This window comes from Cydia pomonella, chromosome 13 (assembly GCF_033807575.1).
Source record: "Cydia pomonella isolate Wapato2018A chromosome 13, ilCydPomo1, whole genome shotgun sequence".
Lineage (NCBI taxonomy): Eukaryota > Metazoa > Arthropoda > Insecta > Lepidoptera > Tortricidae > Cydia > Cydia pomonella.
This window is the reverse complement of record NC_084715.1, coordinates 12830583-12850974: the sequence shown is the minus strand read 5'-3', so window position 1 is coordinate 12850974 and position 20392 is coordinate 12830583. Positions and strand designations below refer to the sequence as shown.

Genomic DNA, 20392 nt, shown 5'->3' with positions numbered 1-20392 from the left:
TGGTATCTATTGTACATATATGTGATATATGGCGTTAAAAATAACTTGATATGAAGTTAATTTTTTTCGGTGTTAACGAGTAAAAACGCTAAGGAAAAAATAAATTTCTTCTAATAGGTAAAACCCTACTTTGCGGAAAAAGTTCGTTATTGTTTTCACCTCAGTAATTACATATATTTTTTAAGCGTAACACAAAAACCAATCGCATTTTTTCGATATCAAATTACACGAGTTACCTACCAAGTGGTGCTCTGCTAAAAACCTACAAAATAAGTACCACCCAAGTGGGTTGTTTTTCAGAGATTATGAATATATATATATATATATAACTTGTATGATGATAAGTTTTCATTATAGGCTAACAGATCACACCCAGAATTAAAATGTATCCATGTGGCAAATACTTTAGATAAACCAACAGCATGGTTACATATGAATTATCATGCCACATAACAGCCAAAACATTTAACTTTGGTATGATCATGTTATACATTTTATCATATCTCATTACACCTGAATTTAGATTAAATAGTAATACAATACATTATTTTCAATGAATATGAAAAACAAATGTACATCCAACACTTAGCCAAAATTTGGGCACACCTTTATAAAAAATCTATGTACAAATAAATGATTAGAATTATGTACTGTACCATTATATGAATTGTACAGTGAAACATAAAAAAATATATTATAGTCTAAATAAAAACATATTCAATTTAAGTCTAAACTTACATGTCAGTAAGTTTAACTTAATTTTATAAATTAATTAAATAATACAATAGCCCATCAAATGCTAATATACTATATTATTTATCTATCAATGAAATCTGATTTACAAGAAAGATCGTTGAATAGCTACATACAATAACATAGAACTATAGTAATGGACTACTTGAAAATATGTTCTCTATAGTGTATGAGAGAACTCAAACAAATTTTTAACTTTTTCAAACCACAAAGCCTAAGTTTTCAGTTAGTAAAAGTCATCTCAAAATTGTATACGAGGGTCATGCCAAAAGAAATTAGATACTCAAAAGTTACCGACTTTATTCTTTATTACAGCTATCTATTTTTTCGAAGTAGTCACCGTGAACACGTATACACTTTTCCATCCGTCTAAACCACTTAGAAAATACCGATGACCACTCTTCTTTAGATACCTCAGAAATTTCATAATTATACGCAGCCAGGGCATCTTCTTTGTTCTCAAATCGCCTTCCTTTTAATTTTTCTTTAATTTTGGGAAATAAGTAAAAATCGCAAGGGGCTAGGTCGGGGGAATATGGCGGGTGGGGCAAGATAGTCACGTTTTTTGAGCTGAAATAGTCAAGTGTTCTAGCAGAAGTGTGAGGGGCAGCGTTGTCATGGTGCCAGAGCAGGTGCTGAGTTCCCGATTTCGGCCGCTTGTCACACCAAGCTGACAGTACTCTGGGGGCACAAACTGTCACATACCATTCAGAGTTGACTGTCCTTTGATCTTCTAGCACTATCGTAGCAATATGTCCCGTCTTGCAGAAAAATGAGGCAATCATTTGTTTTTGTGTACTTCGGGTTCGGCGACATTTTGTTGGCGTCGGCTCATCTTCAAAACACCATACTGTGGACTGCCGCTTTGTTTCGGGGTCGTAGTTATATAGCCATGTTTCGTCACCTGTAAGTATATCATATACATTTTTTTTCTCGCCAGCGTCGAATTTATCTATCATAAATTTGCACCAATCTACGCGGCGGTCTTTTTGCAAATCGGTGAGTTTGTGCGGCACCCATCTTGAACAACGCTTATGAAGGGCCAGATGATAATGAATTATAGTTTGCAATGCTGCTGATCCAATACCCAGCTCACGCTCGAGCTCTGCATATGTAATTCGTCGGTTCGCACGAACATTTTTTTCCACAGCCTGTACGTTTTCTTGAGTGACTGCGGTTGGCGGCCGTCCGGTCTTCGCCTCATCTTCAAAGGTCTCTCGTCCCCTTTTAAATTCAGCAAACCAATTAAAAACAGTTGCACGTGAACAAGCAGACTCGCCAAAAGTTGAAACTAAAAGTTCAAAACACTCTTGAGGTTTTAAACCTTTTTTAAAATCATAATAAATCATAACACGAAAATCACGTCGAGTGAGCTCCATTGTTGCGAAAATTTCCCTCCAAAATTACCCAGAAAAAAAATAATTAAAAAAGGAATCCTAACATTTTCCGAGTGTTCCATATTTGAATTTATTAGCAAATAACCTACCTTTACAATGGTGTATAACTGGCCAGTATCGATCAAATGACCATAGAGTATCTAACTTCTTTTGGCATGACCCTCGTATGTGAGATATTACAAATTCCTACTGAATCAGTGCAATGTTCACAAGTGACTTTTTAACATGCTTCATGTAACATATAGCATTTGTGTATTTTCTGCAGCTGTGAACCTAACAGCAATTAACATTGCTATTAACAATGTTGTTCATATTTGTTAATTTATTTTAATTATTATTAAAACTGGTCTGCAAGTAAGTCGCAAATTTCTTGTGAGACTGTCTCCTTGCTAGATCTTACTGTAAGTCTAAACATTTGAGCTTGCTTATTAGGTTCCAATCTCATGAGACATCCTACTTGTTGGACTCTGGTATGCACAATGCCAGCACATACAAAATTATCAGGGTTGGGGTCAATGCCATCCAGCAGTTGCATCCCAAAGCCGGCCAGTTTGGTGCGGGTAGCTGCAATATCAATTGCCCCTTGAGCCTTAAAGATTTTTTGTGCTCTTTGCTGCTCTCCTCCCAAATTCTTCCACCTTGCGAAGAAAGATTCACCATTCATCTCTGTAGGTTCAAAGAATTTGTTCAATGTCAAAGGAAGCTTCATTGTAATTTTTTGTGGCACATTGTTGTAGATAAAGGAAACAGACATGCTTGGAGTGTCCAGATAGTCTTCGATGCACTCTGCAGTTAACATTTGTTGGATCTGAGCTCCTGCCTCCAAAACTGGTTCCATAGGCTTCATCTGAACATTTAATTTATGCATATCAGTCCAGTGCAGTTCAGGATTGACACTTTGAATTGGAAATTGTGTCTTGTTGCCATAAAACAGGCCAATTCTGCCTAGATTCTGTCTAAATTCACTTTTGACTCCAATTTGAATCAATTCATTCTCAAAGAGAACACCATTATTTTTAAATAAGAATTTTTTGATATTATTTTGTGCAGCATTGCTTGGACTAATTTTAGGAGTGGTGTAGAGATCTCCAAGGACATCTAGCAATCCATTGCCTGCAGTTGGAACAGCTGAACCAGGTGGTGTGGACAATCCCAGGAGGTCAGCACTTGATGCACTAGTATTGTTTGTCGAGTTGACAGCTGGTGCAGCTGCTGATGTAGGTTGAGGGCTCTTAGATTCTCTCATATCAGAAGTATCAGGAATACGACCTGGCTTTTTCTTTTTGAGCACTGCTAAGATAGAAGATTCTCTTTCAGGGAATGCAGGCATCTCTTCCAATACTGTAGCCAATACATCTGAACTAGCCACTATACTCAGTTGCAAATATTCAGATGCTCGTTGTTGTAGCTCAACATCTGCAGACCGTAGGTTGGAGTCAGCTCTGAATACTTCTTGGACACGATTTTTGATCTCAGGGAACAGGTTGACAAGTTTGATGTACGTAGAAAGTAATAGAGCTCTAGTAGCAGCAGAACACAGATGATATTTTGAGTGGAGCAATTCAAATTGAACCAATGGTGAAGACCGTGTATCACCAGCAATCAGATTACCAAATTCACCAAGAATGTAACCTCCTACTTTAACCATGTTTTCATGGCATGTGGGTGCCTGTAGGGCTTCAAACACGGTCTTAGCTGCATAACCTTGAACTTCCTCTCTGTTGATGACAATCTGAATTACTCTGTACCATACCTCTTCAGATACATAGTCTCCAGCAATTCTTATAAGATTAAGAATCACATCAACATACCAAGTAAAATCAGTTGCATACTTTTCTGCTAATATGGCAACTTTCAGTACCATCTCTTCCCTAATAGAGTAATCGGCAGTCTCCAAGTATGCCAACATTTCTTGTACAATCTCTTCGGCGTTTGTTTTGTCACACATAGCATACAATAAATCAACAGCCTGCTGCCTAACTGAGACATCTTTTTCCATTTTCATTGAAAGAATGACAACTTCTTGGTGTTTCTTTACTGCCTCATGTGAGAATTCAGAAGTTGCAAGATGGCACATGGATTCCAATGCCAGGTAACGTAAATTAGTTTCACGGTTGCTGAGAAACTGTCCCAGCTGATTGCATGCTCTCACCAACAAGTTAGGCTCACTGTCATTGTGAATGATGAGACTGATAGCTTCAAATAGAACAGCATTCTTGGCATTTGAGTGCTGGACTTTTTTCGACTTAGGTGGTTCCTGGGCCTTGTTGAAGATAGTTTCTAGGCATTCTGAAAGGCGACCTCTAACCCCAGGCTCCTCAGAGGGTGGAGTGTAATTTTGTAACAATCTTAAAAGTTTAACAGAGAGCCATGGTGCAGGTACAAAGTAATATGTGTAGTCTTGTAGGTCAGTGTAACTGGCAGTCACAATGCGGCTGAGCCGAGCCACTGCCAGGGTAACACACCCTTTGTATTCTTCTGGATTTTTCTTTACCAAAGCATCTATAAGAGATGTGGCTGCAGTTACAACACCCATGTGGGGATCATTTAGCAAGTGAATTATTCTAGACGTCCATTCACCCCCAGGAATGATTTCAGGAGACTTACGGAAGAGTCTGAGTAAGCAGAGAGCAGCTGACTGTTTCACAACATCCATTGTGTCGCCTGACACAAGAAGTTTAGGAATCTCTGTGCAGAAAGCTTCTGCCATGTCTTTGCTGCCGATATTAGCGATGCACTGAAGGGCGAGGTTGACATGGATGGGGTTGCGCGACTGCAAGTCGTTCTTGATGCTCTGAATAATCAGCTTGATCAGATCACTGTTGGTGTTGACCAGCACGGAGATAAACAGATACCCGATCTGCTTTTCGGAATACTTATTGGAAGACAATAGATTGACCGCCTCCATGTGTCCGAAGTCGATGTCGTGACCCAGCAAGAAGATGAATAACAGTTTGCAGACATACTTCTTTTTTTGATATCCATCGAGAGTTTTGTCACCTTTAAACTTACTTCTTATGTTTGCCAGCTCCTTATTGATTCTTTTTATTTCTGCTTCTTTACTTTTACAGTTTCTTATATCCGATATGAAGACTGCGAGTCCTCGCATTCCATCTCCCCTTACGGCAGGCATATTGCCAAGTGACTTGTCGAACACCAGTTTTAAGCCTTTTCTTTACACTTTAGAAATAAGACCCGACACCGCGCACTATCACTAGTTTAGGAGGCGTAAACGGGGTGAATCGGCTCCAAATCTCGATTAATCAATGCATTAGTAGCCGTCATCAATCAACGATACAATATAATACTTCGACCGACCGAAGACGAGCTTACTTCTACAACGCCTATATCTATGAAACTGAAACGTCAGACACAGTACTCATTGTTTATGGATCGATATTTATTTGAGGAATTTCATGGATGTTTGCATTAAATAAATAAATATATATATTCCTTTGATAATGGTTAATATTATTTTAAAGTCTATATTATTTTTATTTAGATATTATATCTAATAGTTTTCTCTGAGATATATTATAAAGGAGAAACTGTATTAGAATGGTAACTGTGAACTTTCCTTATTTCATATGACGCAGGCTGTTTATCTGTGGATGTAAGAAAAAGACAAAAGGGGTTAAATGCTGTCAAAAGTATTTGTGTGAAACTAAAATAAACTCTAATATGCATAAAAATAGAGTCGAAATTCAATCTGGGTTTAATGTATTTATTTGCTTTGTGTGCAATTGAGAATATTACTTCTATCTCCTTTTTTCCTCAAAGCTTTTTGCATGGCGAGAGAGGATGGCAAATATTGTCAGATTTGGATAGTCGCACTGTCGCAGTACCCCAGCATAATATCACGACGCACGCACCTAATTTCAGTCTGTGTGTCGAGTGGTTGGTTATGGTTGTTGGGTCACAAGACTAGTAATAGGAAATAAATTATTTTATTATTGTTTAAATCGAGTAGTGCTACTATTATTGCGTGTCTCTCCATAAAACCCTTCATAACCATGGTGTCATTGATACCAGATGTTTGTTTGTGAATGACGAGTCAAAGTGCAAAACAACTAATGAATGATGCAGTCTATTTTCTGGACAGGCAGAGTGCTATCACGTGCTATAAGGAATGGGATTTCAAACCTATCCAGCTCTGCTGAATTAAACGTTTCTAGTAAGAAACACCCATATTTAGTATCAGTAGTGTGTGGTTTCCCCAAAGACATTGTCAATGGAAGAACTCGTAAAGGGCAATTTGGGGACGACGCATGGTTCTCTACCCAGTTCAACAATGCGGACGTTATTGGTGAGTTGATATTGTTTTTGTTTTTATTCAATTTTAAATGTTATTTTCAAGTGTCAATTTAACTACAAAAAATAGCGTGGTATTTGCGTGAATGCTGTTTGTTATCTTGCCTATTTTGTGTTTGTCTAACATGGTTAGCTGTTGTGATTAAGTCTATATATTATATATTTGATTTTCATAACTATAAAAACTGAACAACTCAATGGTATAGACACATTTGATTAAACATTTGACATGCAAATATGTCCCTATTTACTCCAAGGTCTTACCTTAATTGCACTAAAGTTACCATCATGAGCTCACTAAATTACGTTTTATAGGTTATTTTATTGTTGTACTCTTACAGGAGTGGCAGACGGTGTGGGGGGATGGCGTGCTTACGGAATTGATCCCGGGGAATTCTCCTCCTATTTAATGAAGACATGCGAGAGACTGGTCCAAATGGGCCATTTTAAGTTGTCTGAGCCTGCTGACCTCCTAGCCAAGTCATATTATGAGCTACTTGAACACAAGAAGCCTATACTAGGTAAGTTTTACTTTAGGTCCAAAGTCCAAGTTGATGATTAAATGAGTAATATGAGGACTAACTAAACATCCAGTTAAAGTGGGTACAAAGTGCATATTCCAGATGCAGTGGATGGTGGATGTCAAACTTATTTACACATTTTTTGCCTTATTGCAGTGGAGTAAGGTTCTAAGTTGTGAACATATCTATGATGACATTTGTACTTTAATGAGCATAAATTGATCATTATTCCTGTTTAAAAAACTCAATTTGTACCACTACACGCATGTACAAATACCTAGTGTTGAAGGTTTTGATTTCATTCGTTTTTTATTAAGGAAAATATGTCCAGTAAACTTGTTTACCCTTTGCTTAAGAAATGTTTCCTTGTAGTGTGCATGTCCATGCTAAATGTGCAATTTATTATGTCAATGATTACCTATCACACTCATAATGATGCATTAAGTGCAATGTCTTTTTTATGCTTGTTCCTTCCTGATACAGTCAGCAGCAGAGTTTATAACATTTCCAGGAGTGTATGGACAGCAACAAAAATACAATGCAATGCATTGCTCATTGCACCCACATTCGAGGATTTCTGTTTTGCCCTATGGTTGACTGGTAGAGAATCCCTAATGGCATTAAATCCGCCATTTGTACTTATTTTTATTGTGCAATAAAGTTTAAATAAATAAATGCAACATACCATTACATTTTCCAAAATATAATGAGATGTTCACATATTTTTGAATTTTTTGCTTTATCTGGCAGCTGGATTAAATGTCACACAAATTTTCAATACTCTGTAAACCATTCCTATCTAAAGCAGAATGAAATTATGCTAAGGTCCACCTGTGATAATGATAAACAAATAAATGTGTGTTGGAATGAGTTCCTATTTCCTGATAAAGTTAAGTGTCAATAATTGAAATTAAATTCCTTTTTTAAGCAACTTTTGCACGACAATGTGGACAAAAAAGTCCATTTCTAAATATTTTTTTTCATGTTTGTCATTATGACTGATTAGTCTTAGTCTTATGCTGTTTGAGGATCGGTCCAAGCTAACTCTGAATGGCATTTGCAATACCGCCAATACCAAAGTGTGGTAATGTCATCATTAATGTCAAATCTCTATGAAAAAATGTACAATGATACTACCTCACTTTCTTTTGTTGCAATCAGTGCAAAGGGAGGCAAGACGGATTCTACAGGCTTATTGCTTTTTCTTTATCATTAGGCTGTAGGGCTCAAATTTAGCTTTTCCTATTCGCTGCCCTATTGTTTACTTGAGTTCATTCTTCCTTCAATAAGAAAGCTTCCCTTTACTTACACCTTACACTACACTGTGTTTTCCGTTAACTTCAAGGGTGCATTTCTGAGCTTAAATGTAAGTAACTTTCTTAAAAACACTGGTATTCAAATTAACTCAATATCAGAGATAAACAATAATTTATTTTTATCTTATAAGCGACGACTATGCCTTACGAGCGTATACACTTGCTTTAGGGCTTGTTTACATTTTGATTAGTATTTAGTACGAGTTTATACATTTGCTATTAAACGTAAGTACTATCTCGGACAATTGATGTTCGAAATTACATTGATATGTCGCAGTTTTCAATTGTTTGGTTGAATTAAATGCAATGCCCCTGTTACAACAACATTATATGCAACATTTTATTACTTACTTTCCTAACTAATTATGCCATTTACTTTCCTACGTACTTACGCATACCCCGGAGTTAACGGAATTCAATAAAAACACCATACACCATGTATACAGAACATTAATCACTTTATACAAAATAAAACTGATAGATACTATTTTTGTCGATACAGGCAGCAGCACAGCTTGTGTAATGATCCTGGACAGGACTGAGAGTGTGATGCGCGCGGCCAACATCGGCGACAGCGGCTACATGGTGGTGCGCGGCGGCCGCGTCGTGCATCGCTCACATGAGCAGCAGCACTACTTCAACACACCCTACCAGCTCAGCCTGCCGCCACCAGGCCACGACAGGAACGTGCTCAGTGACAGGTAAGATCGCCACAGCGGTTAACTTGTTCGCACGAGCAGTGGCATTATTTGAACACGCCATACTATAGCTGAGCCTGCCGCCACAGGGCCACGACAGGATCCATGCTGCTCAGTGACAGGTAATATCGCGCAACAGTGCCCAGCGGGCGGGTCATGTACAGCTCTCGCAAGCTTCTACACTGCTTCAACACGCCCTACCAGCTCAGCCTGCCGCCGCCGGGCCAGGACAGGAACCTGCTCAGCAACATGTAATACTACCACAGCAGCTACCTCCTCGCGCGAGGCGGGCGCTCTGTGCATTGCTTGTTTCAACACGCTATAACAGCTCAGCCGGGTGAGCCGGGCCACTACAGGTTTGTGCTCAGCGAAAGGTAATACGTCGACACAATAGCTAATGGAAGGCAACTGTAAAAATTAAATTGCCAATGATGGCAAAGGCTAAATTTGTATGGCGAGAAGTCGTTTGACGAAAATGAATAATTATTTCACCAGAATTTCTGAAAAACCTGAGCATTAAAAAGTTGTGGATTAAAGTTATAGGGAAAGATTGTGCCTAAGAAAAATTCCGAAGGTTTCCTTACATCCATAGTAAGGACCTTCCATATTTTTTCTCCGTCTCTCTTTGTATATTCTGTAACAACGCCAGCTTCAATTAACTGTTTACCGATTACTCGTGCACGCCGACCGCGCTGAATCGAAAAAAATAATTAAAAAGAAACAGAATTTCTATATTTAAACTCATAAATGTACAGATAGATAGACTTGTGCAAGACAGGGGCAAAATAATTTATACCACAGTATTACCATTGTATTTTATGAGATTATGACTGTTTAACCCTGCAAACAATACATTAGTGCATCAAATGATTGATATATATCATTCAATGCAACTACACTTTTATTATGAGATCTATGAGGATTACATTTTATTGAACATTTCGATAATTTTATTAATTCTATATTGTATTGAAACTATATCTTAAGCTTCGTCACGAATGCGGATTACCTGTCCGATTTGATTGAAAGTGGTGTTGATATACTAGATATTAAATTTACAGACGGTTGAAAAAAAAGGTCCATAGCATGGAAAATGAATTCATAAATAACTATTGAAAACTAGCTTCTTCCCGTGACTTCTTCTGCGTAATGATTTCCGTGATGAAAACTGTCCTACATCCTTTTCAGGACTCAAATTAACTGCGTACAAAATTTCATCTAAGTCAGTCTAGCGTTTTAAGCATGAAGTTGTAACAGACAGGCAGAGTGAGCATTTATGTATGTGGTCGGTGTGACAGTGTCTGTCTCTTTCAATCGCGAGGGTATAAAAGTGACATCTGCTTTGTCACGCCCTTCGATCGTCTATTAGCATAGTTTTCGCTCGAATCGTTGAAATTGTGACAAAGCGACCTTCGTATTTCGATGTTAGGCCCCTGCCGGATGACTCTTGAATACATGGAAATGCTGAGCACGCGGTTTGCCCCACTTTCAGTTCTGTCGTGATGTTTCTCATACAATCCCTCGTATTACAACTTGTGCATTTGAGAAAGCCGGTTTGTTGTTTGTAGCTTTATAAGTAATGAATCATTGACGTAATTGACATCACTTGGGAGCATGATGCTATCAATAACTTTATTTTTATTTAAAAAACGGCTAGGAACTATATGAATGTGCTGCGTCTGCTGGATAACCATTTATAGCACATTAATATGATAAAATCAAAACATTATAATTACTGTTATTTATCATATGCGCTTGAGACTATTAGATCAATTAATTATGTCGCTGTGTTGTTATCATTATGGCTGTTAAAAGTAAAGCAAGAGGTTATAAGATAAATGTGTAAACATCAGTTTTTGTATCATTTGCGTAATGAGATGCTGAACACGCTTTCAACAATCAAACAATCGCGAAGTCATATTTAATCCTAATTAAAACTAATTAAATTACCGAATACTGTGGAATGAACTGTCGCCTGCGGTATTTCCGGACCGATACGACCTTCAAACCTTCAAGAAAAGAGCGTACTCCCATCTCAAAGGCCGGCAACGCACTTACAACCCCTCTGGTGTTGCAGGTGTCCATGGGCGGCGGTAATCGCTTACCATCAGGTGATCCGTCTGCTCGTTTGCCTCCTCTACCATAAAAAAAAAAATGAATGTTAATGTACCTAGGTGGCGCTGTACCGCTCCGTGAATTAATATCTACAGTCGAATGCGGGAGTACGGTTATTTCTTAGACAATATTATACAATAAATACAACGTACAGTCAAATTTCTACGCCACTTCGTACCTGAGGACCGGCAAAGAAAATAGTAAATCAAAATTTCGTTATCTGCCTCTATCACTCCTGCCTATTTAAGCATCACAGTGGCAGTTAATATGAAAGCTGTTAGGGGTCTTTATAGGTATTATTGGCACGCAGTGTACATAAGTTTACAGTTTCACTTACGGCACGTTAATAGGATAGATATATCCAAATCCAAGCATCCTAAGATCATAAATGTCAAGCGCGGACAGTTTTCTGATTATTCGTTACGTTAACCATATTGCAACGTGATAAGGTCGACCAATGTTCAATTAATTGTGTTACTGAAGTAGAGTGCAAGCATCAATATTAGCGGGTGAGCGGGGAGTATATTATCTAATAGCTTTACAAAAGGAGATACACTATATGTAAAGCAAAGTTAGCAAACGGTTTTGAACGCAAAAGATATATATGATGATTATTAAAGGTTATCACTTGTTGTTTTATCCGCAACTTTTTTTTAAATAACTAAATATTGTAGGGACATTATTTAAATTGACTAAGTCCCACGGTAAACCAAGAAGGCTTGTGTTGTGGGTACTCAAACAACGATATATATAATATACAAATACTTAAATACATAGAAAACATCCATGACTCGGGAATAAATATCTGTTCTCATCACAATGCCCTTACCGGGATTTGAACCCAGAACCATGGGGTTCATTGGCAGGGTCACTACCCACTAGGCCAGACCGCTCATCTAACTATTTTGCTGTACATATTTCCAAATTCTTATTAGAAACCTACCCTTTGGCAATAAAGTTAAATATAGGCTTATAGGCTCTGCTAAACGTCTTGCCAAATGGAAAGCAGTTGTTGATATAACTTTTTAAGTATATGGTAATTTTCTCTGACGCAAAGATCAGACGAGAATATATAAATAACAATCGCTTTGCAAATCCGTGTACCTACCTAAATAAATAAAAAATGAGGAAAACGGTGCCAAAGGATAAGTTTATATTAAGAATAAGATGAATATATCTGACATTCAAGATTTTTGACCTGTATGTATACGCACTGTTTGATCATGTAGCACGAATACAGTTTTAAAGCAGCTCTTTGTTTAGTATGAAAAAAACTAGTAATGCGGGCCTTAGACATTAGGCGGGTCCACACAGAGCGAGCATACGCGCGAGGCAATTTCCTCGTGCACAAAACGCGCGCGCCGCCTATTGATACAAGATGCAACTATTTTATCAAAAATATAGACATTAATATATCTTCTAGACATAATATTACGTATGTTAATCTTAGTCGTGTTTTATATCCCAGATATTAAAATAAGTCAATCGACCAATTTGCTACCCGATCATCCTACTAGGTTGGTCGCATCAATTTCTTATCACCCAAATTTGAAAAAACAAGTATTCGCTATGTGCAGGGCTGACACGCAACCTAGCGTCCGCAAGTCTAGGGGAAAACGTCAATTCACTAAATCTTATAAAACTACTCCAAAACTAAACAATTGAATGGATCTTCATACCACATTCATCTATCAATAGAGTGATTATTGGGTAAGGCTTCGGTATATAACTTGTTAAGGTTTTGTGTAAATTGGTTTAAATATAACGATGGTGTCGGAAAAAATCACGCTGACTAGGAGCTTTAATCGGAAACGCTGCCTAATCCGTTTTAGCTATAAGATACAATGTATGGTGGTTGTCTCTCATTCATAGATCTAAAATAACAAAAGAGTGATCTTGTTAATATTGTTTCGAGCGGGTCCAGGGAGTAGTAGCGAAACACCTTATGTGTGATAGATATAAGAACGTATATTCTGTAAAAGCCTGCCTATATATACACAATGGTTGCGCTGACACAAGCAATATGCGTTTATGTCGCAGTAAACCAGTGTGTTACTGCTAAACATTAAAAGTGGCTAATTGCCATATTACAATGTCTATCTTTTAAGGATAACTGACTATACCTATTCTTAACTTCTAGAAAAAGTTCACGTAATATGTGGCATTTGCAAAGCTATTTACACGGATACAGTATTCATAATTATCAAATTAAATACGTTAGTTATATTAAGCATTTCATACAGATTACAATGGTCCCTTACACCATACAATTTAAATGAATATTTCAGGTGTAATCGTAAATTAAAGTTCCATTGCGAGCTATATAACTTGTACGAAATGTTAAAGACGCTATCCGCAGTTAGTTCTAATTTTTACCACCTTATGCGCTGGGATCGCTTAACTTAACCCCCACCATGTACTTCGCACGGTCCCAATAGAGATTTCGAGCTCTATACTCAGGTTGGTTCAAATTCAAATGACTAACCAGCAATATGCAGTACTTACAGTAAATATTTATAATTTAATACGTTTTAAGCTAGTTATTTGTTCTTAAATTGGTTTACGGTTGGTATAATGTCGTGAATATATTCTCTATTCATTCTTGGAATTTGAAATGCATCTATCTAAAATATATGTTGTTTTGGAATTGTGCCAGATAACACGAAAATGTTATCTAATTATGGAACCGGGGCATATTTTAACAAATAACGATAAAGCATAATCACCTAGAGCAAGATTTAATTTTATCTAATACTGATCAGTATCAATATTAGATCTTATCTTACCTAAGAATCTATTTTAACTTTTATAGAGGTAATAATTTTTATAGGGGTGGTACACGAATGGTGACAGAAGGCCTAGGTTGCTTCTGCTGTCTGTCAGAGTAAGCGTAAATGTGTGTATGTATCTCAAGTTTTCTGGATTGTAATGAAATTTAACGGCCATATGTGGGTAATTTTACCACATGCTTATTGTATTTTTTTCTAAACAAAACCATATCTATTTTAGCTTATTTTAGTAATATAATATATTTCGTATGTATATAAACAAAAACTATTGCCGTTTTAGAATAATAGGCTAATATAATAATAATAATAATAGGATTAGAAATGCTTAGTCTCACTATGCTTTGTTGGTTTACTTTCCTTGTTTACCTACGCTTCATGTGTAGGTATGTCCTCGTATGCCACGACAAGGTTAAGCAAATTTCAGTAACAAGCATAACGGCGGTTATTATAGCTCATTTTTCAGACAACCTTACCAAACATGTAAGTACTAACTATTTGTACACGAAGAAGCAACAGCGTGCTAAAACGTCCGTAATACATTGCGCGAGCATTATAAAATGAGTCTTGTGAGGACGGATTTATATTAACAAAATGTATTATTCAGGGGATAAGTCACTACCCTTGGAAGACCTACACTGCTATAATCTCCATAATCCGAGTATCTAATCCCTACTTAATACGTATTATAAATGCGAAAGTAACCGTGTGTCACTTATTCACGCTGAACAAATTAAGGAGAAATTTGGTATGGAGATATTTCGAATCCCGGGGCCTTCCCCGGTCCTATGTTGTTAAATAGGAGAGTTTTCATCATTGAAATTATAGAAAGATAAAAAGTAAGCGTAGAGTGTTCACTCCATACATCAGTAGTGGTGCCAAAACGCTTATTGTTTTCGTAGTCGATATCTAGCATCGAATAGCGGAATTATCAGCACCGCTACAAGTAGCGGTCAAGACACTAGATGTCTCAGGTGTCGCGAGTCGCGACTGACGAAAAGAAGAAGTTGAAAATAGAGTTCCCGTTAATCCGGTTATAATATTAAGTAGCTAAAAATTATTGAGCATTAGTCTTTTCATTCGTCGCAACATCTATTGTCAAGTAGCAGTGCTGATTATTCCGCTACTCGATGCTAGATGTCGACAACGAAAATAATAAGCATTATGTATCGAGTGAGCGCTCTTTACTTCTTATTTCTCTATGCCGAAATCATCCCTTAAAGTGTTTGAACAGGGGGTAAAATTTTGCTATTAAATATATAGGCTATGCAAATACTATTGATTCGCTAAGCTAGTATAGGTACAGGCCAGAAACAAGTTAAAAGTCTGGTTATTAGAGTATGCGTGTATATATGTATAACAGAAGATTAGGTGCCTATTTTTTGCCGATAGATTAGTACTTTGATAAGAAAGCGATATTATTGTTCAATCTGTAAAGAAGATTATTAGTATCTATCTGTACGCAATCTTACACATGCCTATAGCGATCAATTACACCGTAAATATGTATTTGCTTTTCAGTCTACAAGCTAACCGATTATTTATTGATAAACAACCACAAGCGCCGCGCCGCTTGGTAAAACATCTACATACATTGTAATCTTTATCTGAGGACAAAGAAACTCAACATTGTCAATTAGCTAAATGTTCGCATTCGGCATCAGAAGTCATGTGCCCATTCCACAATCGTGTTGTTGTATTTCGACTTCTAATATTAGAATTTTTAGTTCCCTGGACATTAGCCAATTCAGAACTCACGTGATAAGTTTAAAATTTTATGTAATATGTACATAATCCCATGACTTGTTTTGTTTACATCTGGTAGGATGCATCATACGGGGGACCACGTGTTATTCAATTCAACTCATGTGCTTGTAATTGCATCCCGTGGTTTTCTTGCGCGCGTAGTCTAAATGTGTTCGGTGATGATGCGAAGTTCGGAATGGTAATCTTCATGCATTTCGTATTCAATGTAACCGTAAACGAGCTCGTGACTGAATGTTATGTGAAGGTATGATTGTGGAAAACATTTATTTTTTAAAAAATTGTACCTTGTCTAGATAAAAAAAATCGGACAAGTGCGAGTCCGACTCGCCCACCGAGGGTTCCGTACTTTTTAATATTTGTTCTTATAGCGGCAACAGAAATACATCATCTGTGAAAATTTCAACTGTCTAGCTATCACGGTTCATGAGATACGGCCTAGTGACAGACGGACGGACGGACGGACAGCGGAGTCTTAGTAATAGGGCTCGTTTTACCCTTTGGGTACGGAACCCTAAAAAGGGGCCAGTTTTGTTTACCATCCTGGTTGCTATCACGTTTATGGACAGCCAGTGGTGGTATGTGATCATTGTAGCCGTTGGACGCCTGCAATTGCAATTTCAAGTGGTATCAAATGCATGGAGATCAAAATCAAATGAACCTGCAAAGTGGACTTATACATAGTTACATTTATTTATTGGTACTACTAATAATACACTGTCAACATTGGTTAAAAATACAATTATGATCAAAATTAAATATGTACAATTATGTCAATAGATATATACAATCTCAATTATCACTTCGAAAATTAATACAGTAGTAAATGAAGTCAGTCCAATTATAAATTACAATAAATTAAAATTAAAAAAATATATATATACATTTAAAAAAACTATAAATGTAATTATGTCAAGACAAATGATATGGTGTTTTTAGGGACTCTTACTCATCAAAGAAGTCATTTACGGTGTAATAAGCCTTCATCAAGCAATACATTTTAAACTTTTTTATAAATTGACGTTCCGTGTTAACGTTTCTAATTGCCTCAGGAATCTTATTAAAAACTTTAGCGTCCATTATCTTGAGAGACTTGCCGGTTTTCTGTAGTCTATGCGCGAGGACAGCCAAAGTACTATTAGTTATTCTGTGGCTCAGGTTTCCTCCTTGCGGAGTTACTCCTTGCTGTGGGGAACTCATCTGGGTTCCTTCTCACGTATTTGTACTTCACGTACTTCTCACGTACGTACACTATGTCACAAACATTCGCTTATCCTAACTACACGCATCTTAATCATGACAATAGGTATCTTCACATTTATAGCCTTATTATAATGATATAAGTAAAAAAAATTTATACATATTTATGTGAATCTGACTGCTAACCAAACGCTATAATTTTGCATTTGTACAGTTTCCGCCAGACCGGGTAGTTCAAACAGGTTATCTTTTTATTCCAGGTGGATTAAACCAGTTCTTCCTAGTGTCTGTAGAGGAAGTCAGGCTCAATTTGCACAGATGGTTTTAACTCTCTTAAATTGCCTTGTGGTCTTGGCCAATAAATGGCCTATTTATTTCTACCTTTTATTTACGAGCGACGACCTATACATATATTGTGTATATAGGTATAAATAGCAGTTGAATTAAAACATGATTCATGATCATGAGCTCGTATATTTGTAAACATAGTGCGGGGCACCCTGAATAGACGAGCTAAATAAATGTAACATTTTATGACTAGCCGCAATATTTTCTGAACCAAATAATAAACGCTGCTTTTATGATGACTTCGTTTATACGGTCATCTTTAAGTAGGTATAGGAGCGTAAGAGGGAGAATCTGCGACGAATCTGGACACTAACAGACATAATATATCCCCAACAACCGCAGCATTTCGGGGGACAGCATGCACTCTTTAGACCTGCTTTTTATTTCGTTTTTAGCATAATTTATTCTGATTACAATCCGATCCAAAACTTTGTATTTTTTAGTTTTATCAATTTTTGACTCCATAAATGAGGAACCATCTGTCTTTCTAGCCCAGAGTCAGCGGACACATCAGAATTCGCCGTCGAATGCGGCGACGTGATCCTCGTCGCCACCGACGGCGTGTTCGACAACGTGCCCGAGCCAGTGCTGCTCGCCGAGATGCGACGGGCGAAAACACTCGCTGGCGACTCGCCGCGTCTGCAGGCTGTGGCTAACTCTATCGCGTGGATGGCCAGGAATCTGTCCTTTGACGGCTGCTACATGTCGCCCTTCGCTAAGAGCGCTAGGCAGAATGGAATTGATGCTATCGGTGAGTGTTTATAATTTTTTCTACCAACGAGACTGCACCAGACTGTACGACTAGCTTCATTCATCCGATGGCTACGAAGCTGTCCATTTAAGGTTTCCATATACCTATCGCTCGTCGTAAAGAGCGCTAAACAGAAAAAACACTGTACATTTTTGTCAAATAATCTTGAGCATACGTGCCTTCACTTTGTAAACGGAAATGTCATTGTTTTCCGCCGCTTAAAAATCAATTTGAGACCTGTCTTTTTTTGTTACAAACTCACGTTTTTGAACAGGAACGCCTGCACTGCAAGCAACGTTCTGTTCATCGGTCAACTCAAATGGCGACCAAAGTCAATTCAATATAGTACATTACGATACAAGTGCGAAAAATAGGAAATTCGAAACGAGTGGCGATAAATTAAAACACGACCGAAGGGAGTGTTTTAAATCGACACGAGTTGCGAATTACCTATTCGCACATGTATCGTACAACGTTTTACAGTACATATGGCCCTTTAAATGTTCGACACAGTAACGTAATATGCTACTTCTCGCACTAGTGCTATAAAGTAGCCCCATATGTACTGTAAACGTTTTTTATGCATGTGCAAAAAAAGTATTTTCTCGGTTTTATGGGTGTTATTATTAATTTTATTTATTCTCAAAAGCAGTCTGATGTAGTTTTGCAAACCGCAGATATGTATTTGTAAAAAAATAGCGTAGCTTTGTTCATGTTGAACTGAGTCTCTGATCAACCATTTTGAGGATACTATCAGTTGCATATATCGCAACGCTTTGGTTGAGACTTTTAGTAGTTTTTGTTTAGATTATTTTGGAATGTAGGTACTTAATTATTTTCAGTGTAGTATAGTTGTATTGTTATTAATTACCTGTATTTTTTCTTTTGCAGGGGGCAAACCAGACGACATAACGGTGCTACTGGCGATCGTAGCCCTATGAAAATGTCCTCATTCGATTTAGGCACTTATTCTTTTCTAAACATATTACGAAATTAGTAGGTATATAGTTATTTAAACAACGACACCAAAAATTCAACATTTTTCTAAACTTGTAACGTATTTGTGCAGGCATGTCTATTCAGCATTATAGGGTGGATTTCCGTGTGGTTTCAAGGCTTGGATGAACCTAAAACCATCTAAAGCAAACACGAGAGGGAAAAATTATAACTCATAAGATCTCAAAATAACTAATGTCTTATTCTATCACAATTTATCCCCACTTGTCATGCTTTTACAGTAACTGCTGATGTGCCGTCGGAAAAATTCCAAAATGGCGATATTTCCACATGGAAAACTTTCGAAAACTTCTCATAATTTTGTATGAGGAATGTAACTTTCCATTTCCGAAATGGAAACTTTCGGTATCTCTATGAAATTTTCGAGAACTTCCAACTTTTTAGAAAGTTTCTGCAAATTTCACATCTGTAACTGTAACATTTATTGATGATGTTGACCAAGCAGTTGAACTACTCTTTAATCCCCCGATTAGGTAAAATTTAGAAGTGAAAAAATAAAATTTAGAAGTGTCTTGTATTTGAATATTCCGTAGAAAATTGCTGAACCGGCTCACGCCGAGACATGTTCTTCTTGATGACTATGTAAAATTTCGTTGACTCTACTTAAACAATGACAGCCTTGAACACTAGTCACATTATGGTGATATTGAGTTGTGTGTGTAAGGAACTGTCATTTTCTTTGATCGCTAAAGAAAATTGATTGTTTCATCTTGTGTGCTTGAAACAAGCAATGCAGTGTGGCGGGTAATGATAACAATGTTGTCGAGATTCTTCACCACTTTTTATAATTTGTTTATTTTGATTATTGTCTTTGATGCCTGTGATAGCGCATCGTGACGTGGGAAACGATAGCACTGAATCATGAGTGAATGTGTGAATGTTTGAATGAAGACTGAGATAGTTTTACGATCCTTGTTATTACTGTAGAATTTAAAGGTTAGCCATCAACCGAACACAGCTATCGGTTCTGTTTTTTTACTTTATATGTTTAGTACTGTGTAAATTAAGTATTACCAGAGTCCTAATTTCTGATTATAATTAACTCGGATGCAAACGAAACAAGTTGCATTTGTAAATATTTTCAAATTTTGCTAAAGAATTTCTCGACATCATTAACTATGTGAACTGTGAAAATGTTTTTTTCTTGATATGGAGTTATATGAATGTTTATGTACAGGTTAATTGGTCAATACAAGTAACTAGTAACAATTTGAGGGGACACCGATAATAAGCTTCTAATGTTATCAATTGTTGCTATTTAATTCATTCGTGTACATGTGACATCAATTGTAAAACCATTTTAATTTCATACTCGTTTTTACACAAATCCATTTGAAATGTTCATTCCGAATAATCCGAATGTGTGAAAAAATAAAATACTGTAAATTTAAAAGTTTTTTAATATCTACCCTACC

The 20392-nt window shown here is 37.0% G+C and overlaps 2 protein-coding genes across 2 annotated transcripts; one reads left to right on the top strand and one right to left on the bottom strand.

Annotated features, from left to right (window-relative positions):
- Positions 1–2321: 2321 nt before the first annotated feature.
- LOC133524236 (AP-2 complex subunit alpha-like) lies at positions 2322–5513 on the bottom strand. The gene has a single exon (XM_061860136.1). It carries the CDS (start codon positions 5281–5283, stop codon positions 2488–2490), a length of 2796 nt encoding a protein of 931 aa, XP_061716120.1. The 5' UTR covers positions 5284–5513; the 3' UTR covers positions 2322–2487.
- A 499-nt stretch (positions 5514–6012) lies between these two features.
- LOC133524240 (protein phosphatase PTC7 homolog) lies at positions 6013–20370 on the top strand. Its single transcript, XM_061860141.1, has 5 exons — positions 6013–6456; positions 6803–6982; positions 8801–8999; positions 17701–17960; positions 18852–20370. Exons 1-5 carry the CDS (start codon positions 6228–6230, stop codon positions 18899–18901), a joined length of 918 nt encoding a protein of 305 aa, XP_061716125.1. The 5' UTR covers positions 6013–6227; the 3' UTR covers positions 18902–20370.
- Positions 20371–20392: the final 22 nt, after the last annotated feature.

Coding starts and splice junctions, on each gene's coding strand:
- LOC133524240 (XM_061860141.1), top strand. CDS start 6,228: ATGATGCAGTCTATTTTCTGGACAGGCAGAGTGCTATCACGTGCTATA. Junction 6,457..6,802: donor CAACAATGCGGACGTTATTG/GTGAGTTGATAT, acceptor GTACTCTTACAG/GAGTGGCAGACGGTGTGGGG. Junction 6,983..8,800: donor ACACAAGAAGCCTATACTAG/GTAAGTTTTACT, acceptor TTGTCGATACAG/GCAGCAGCACAGCTTGTGTA.
- LOC133524236 (XM_061860136.1), bottom strand. CDS start 5,283: ATGCCTGCCGTAAGGGGAGATGGAATGCGAGGACTCGCAGTCTTCATA.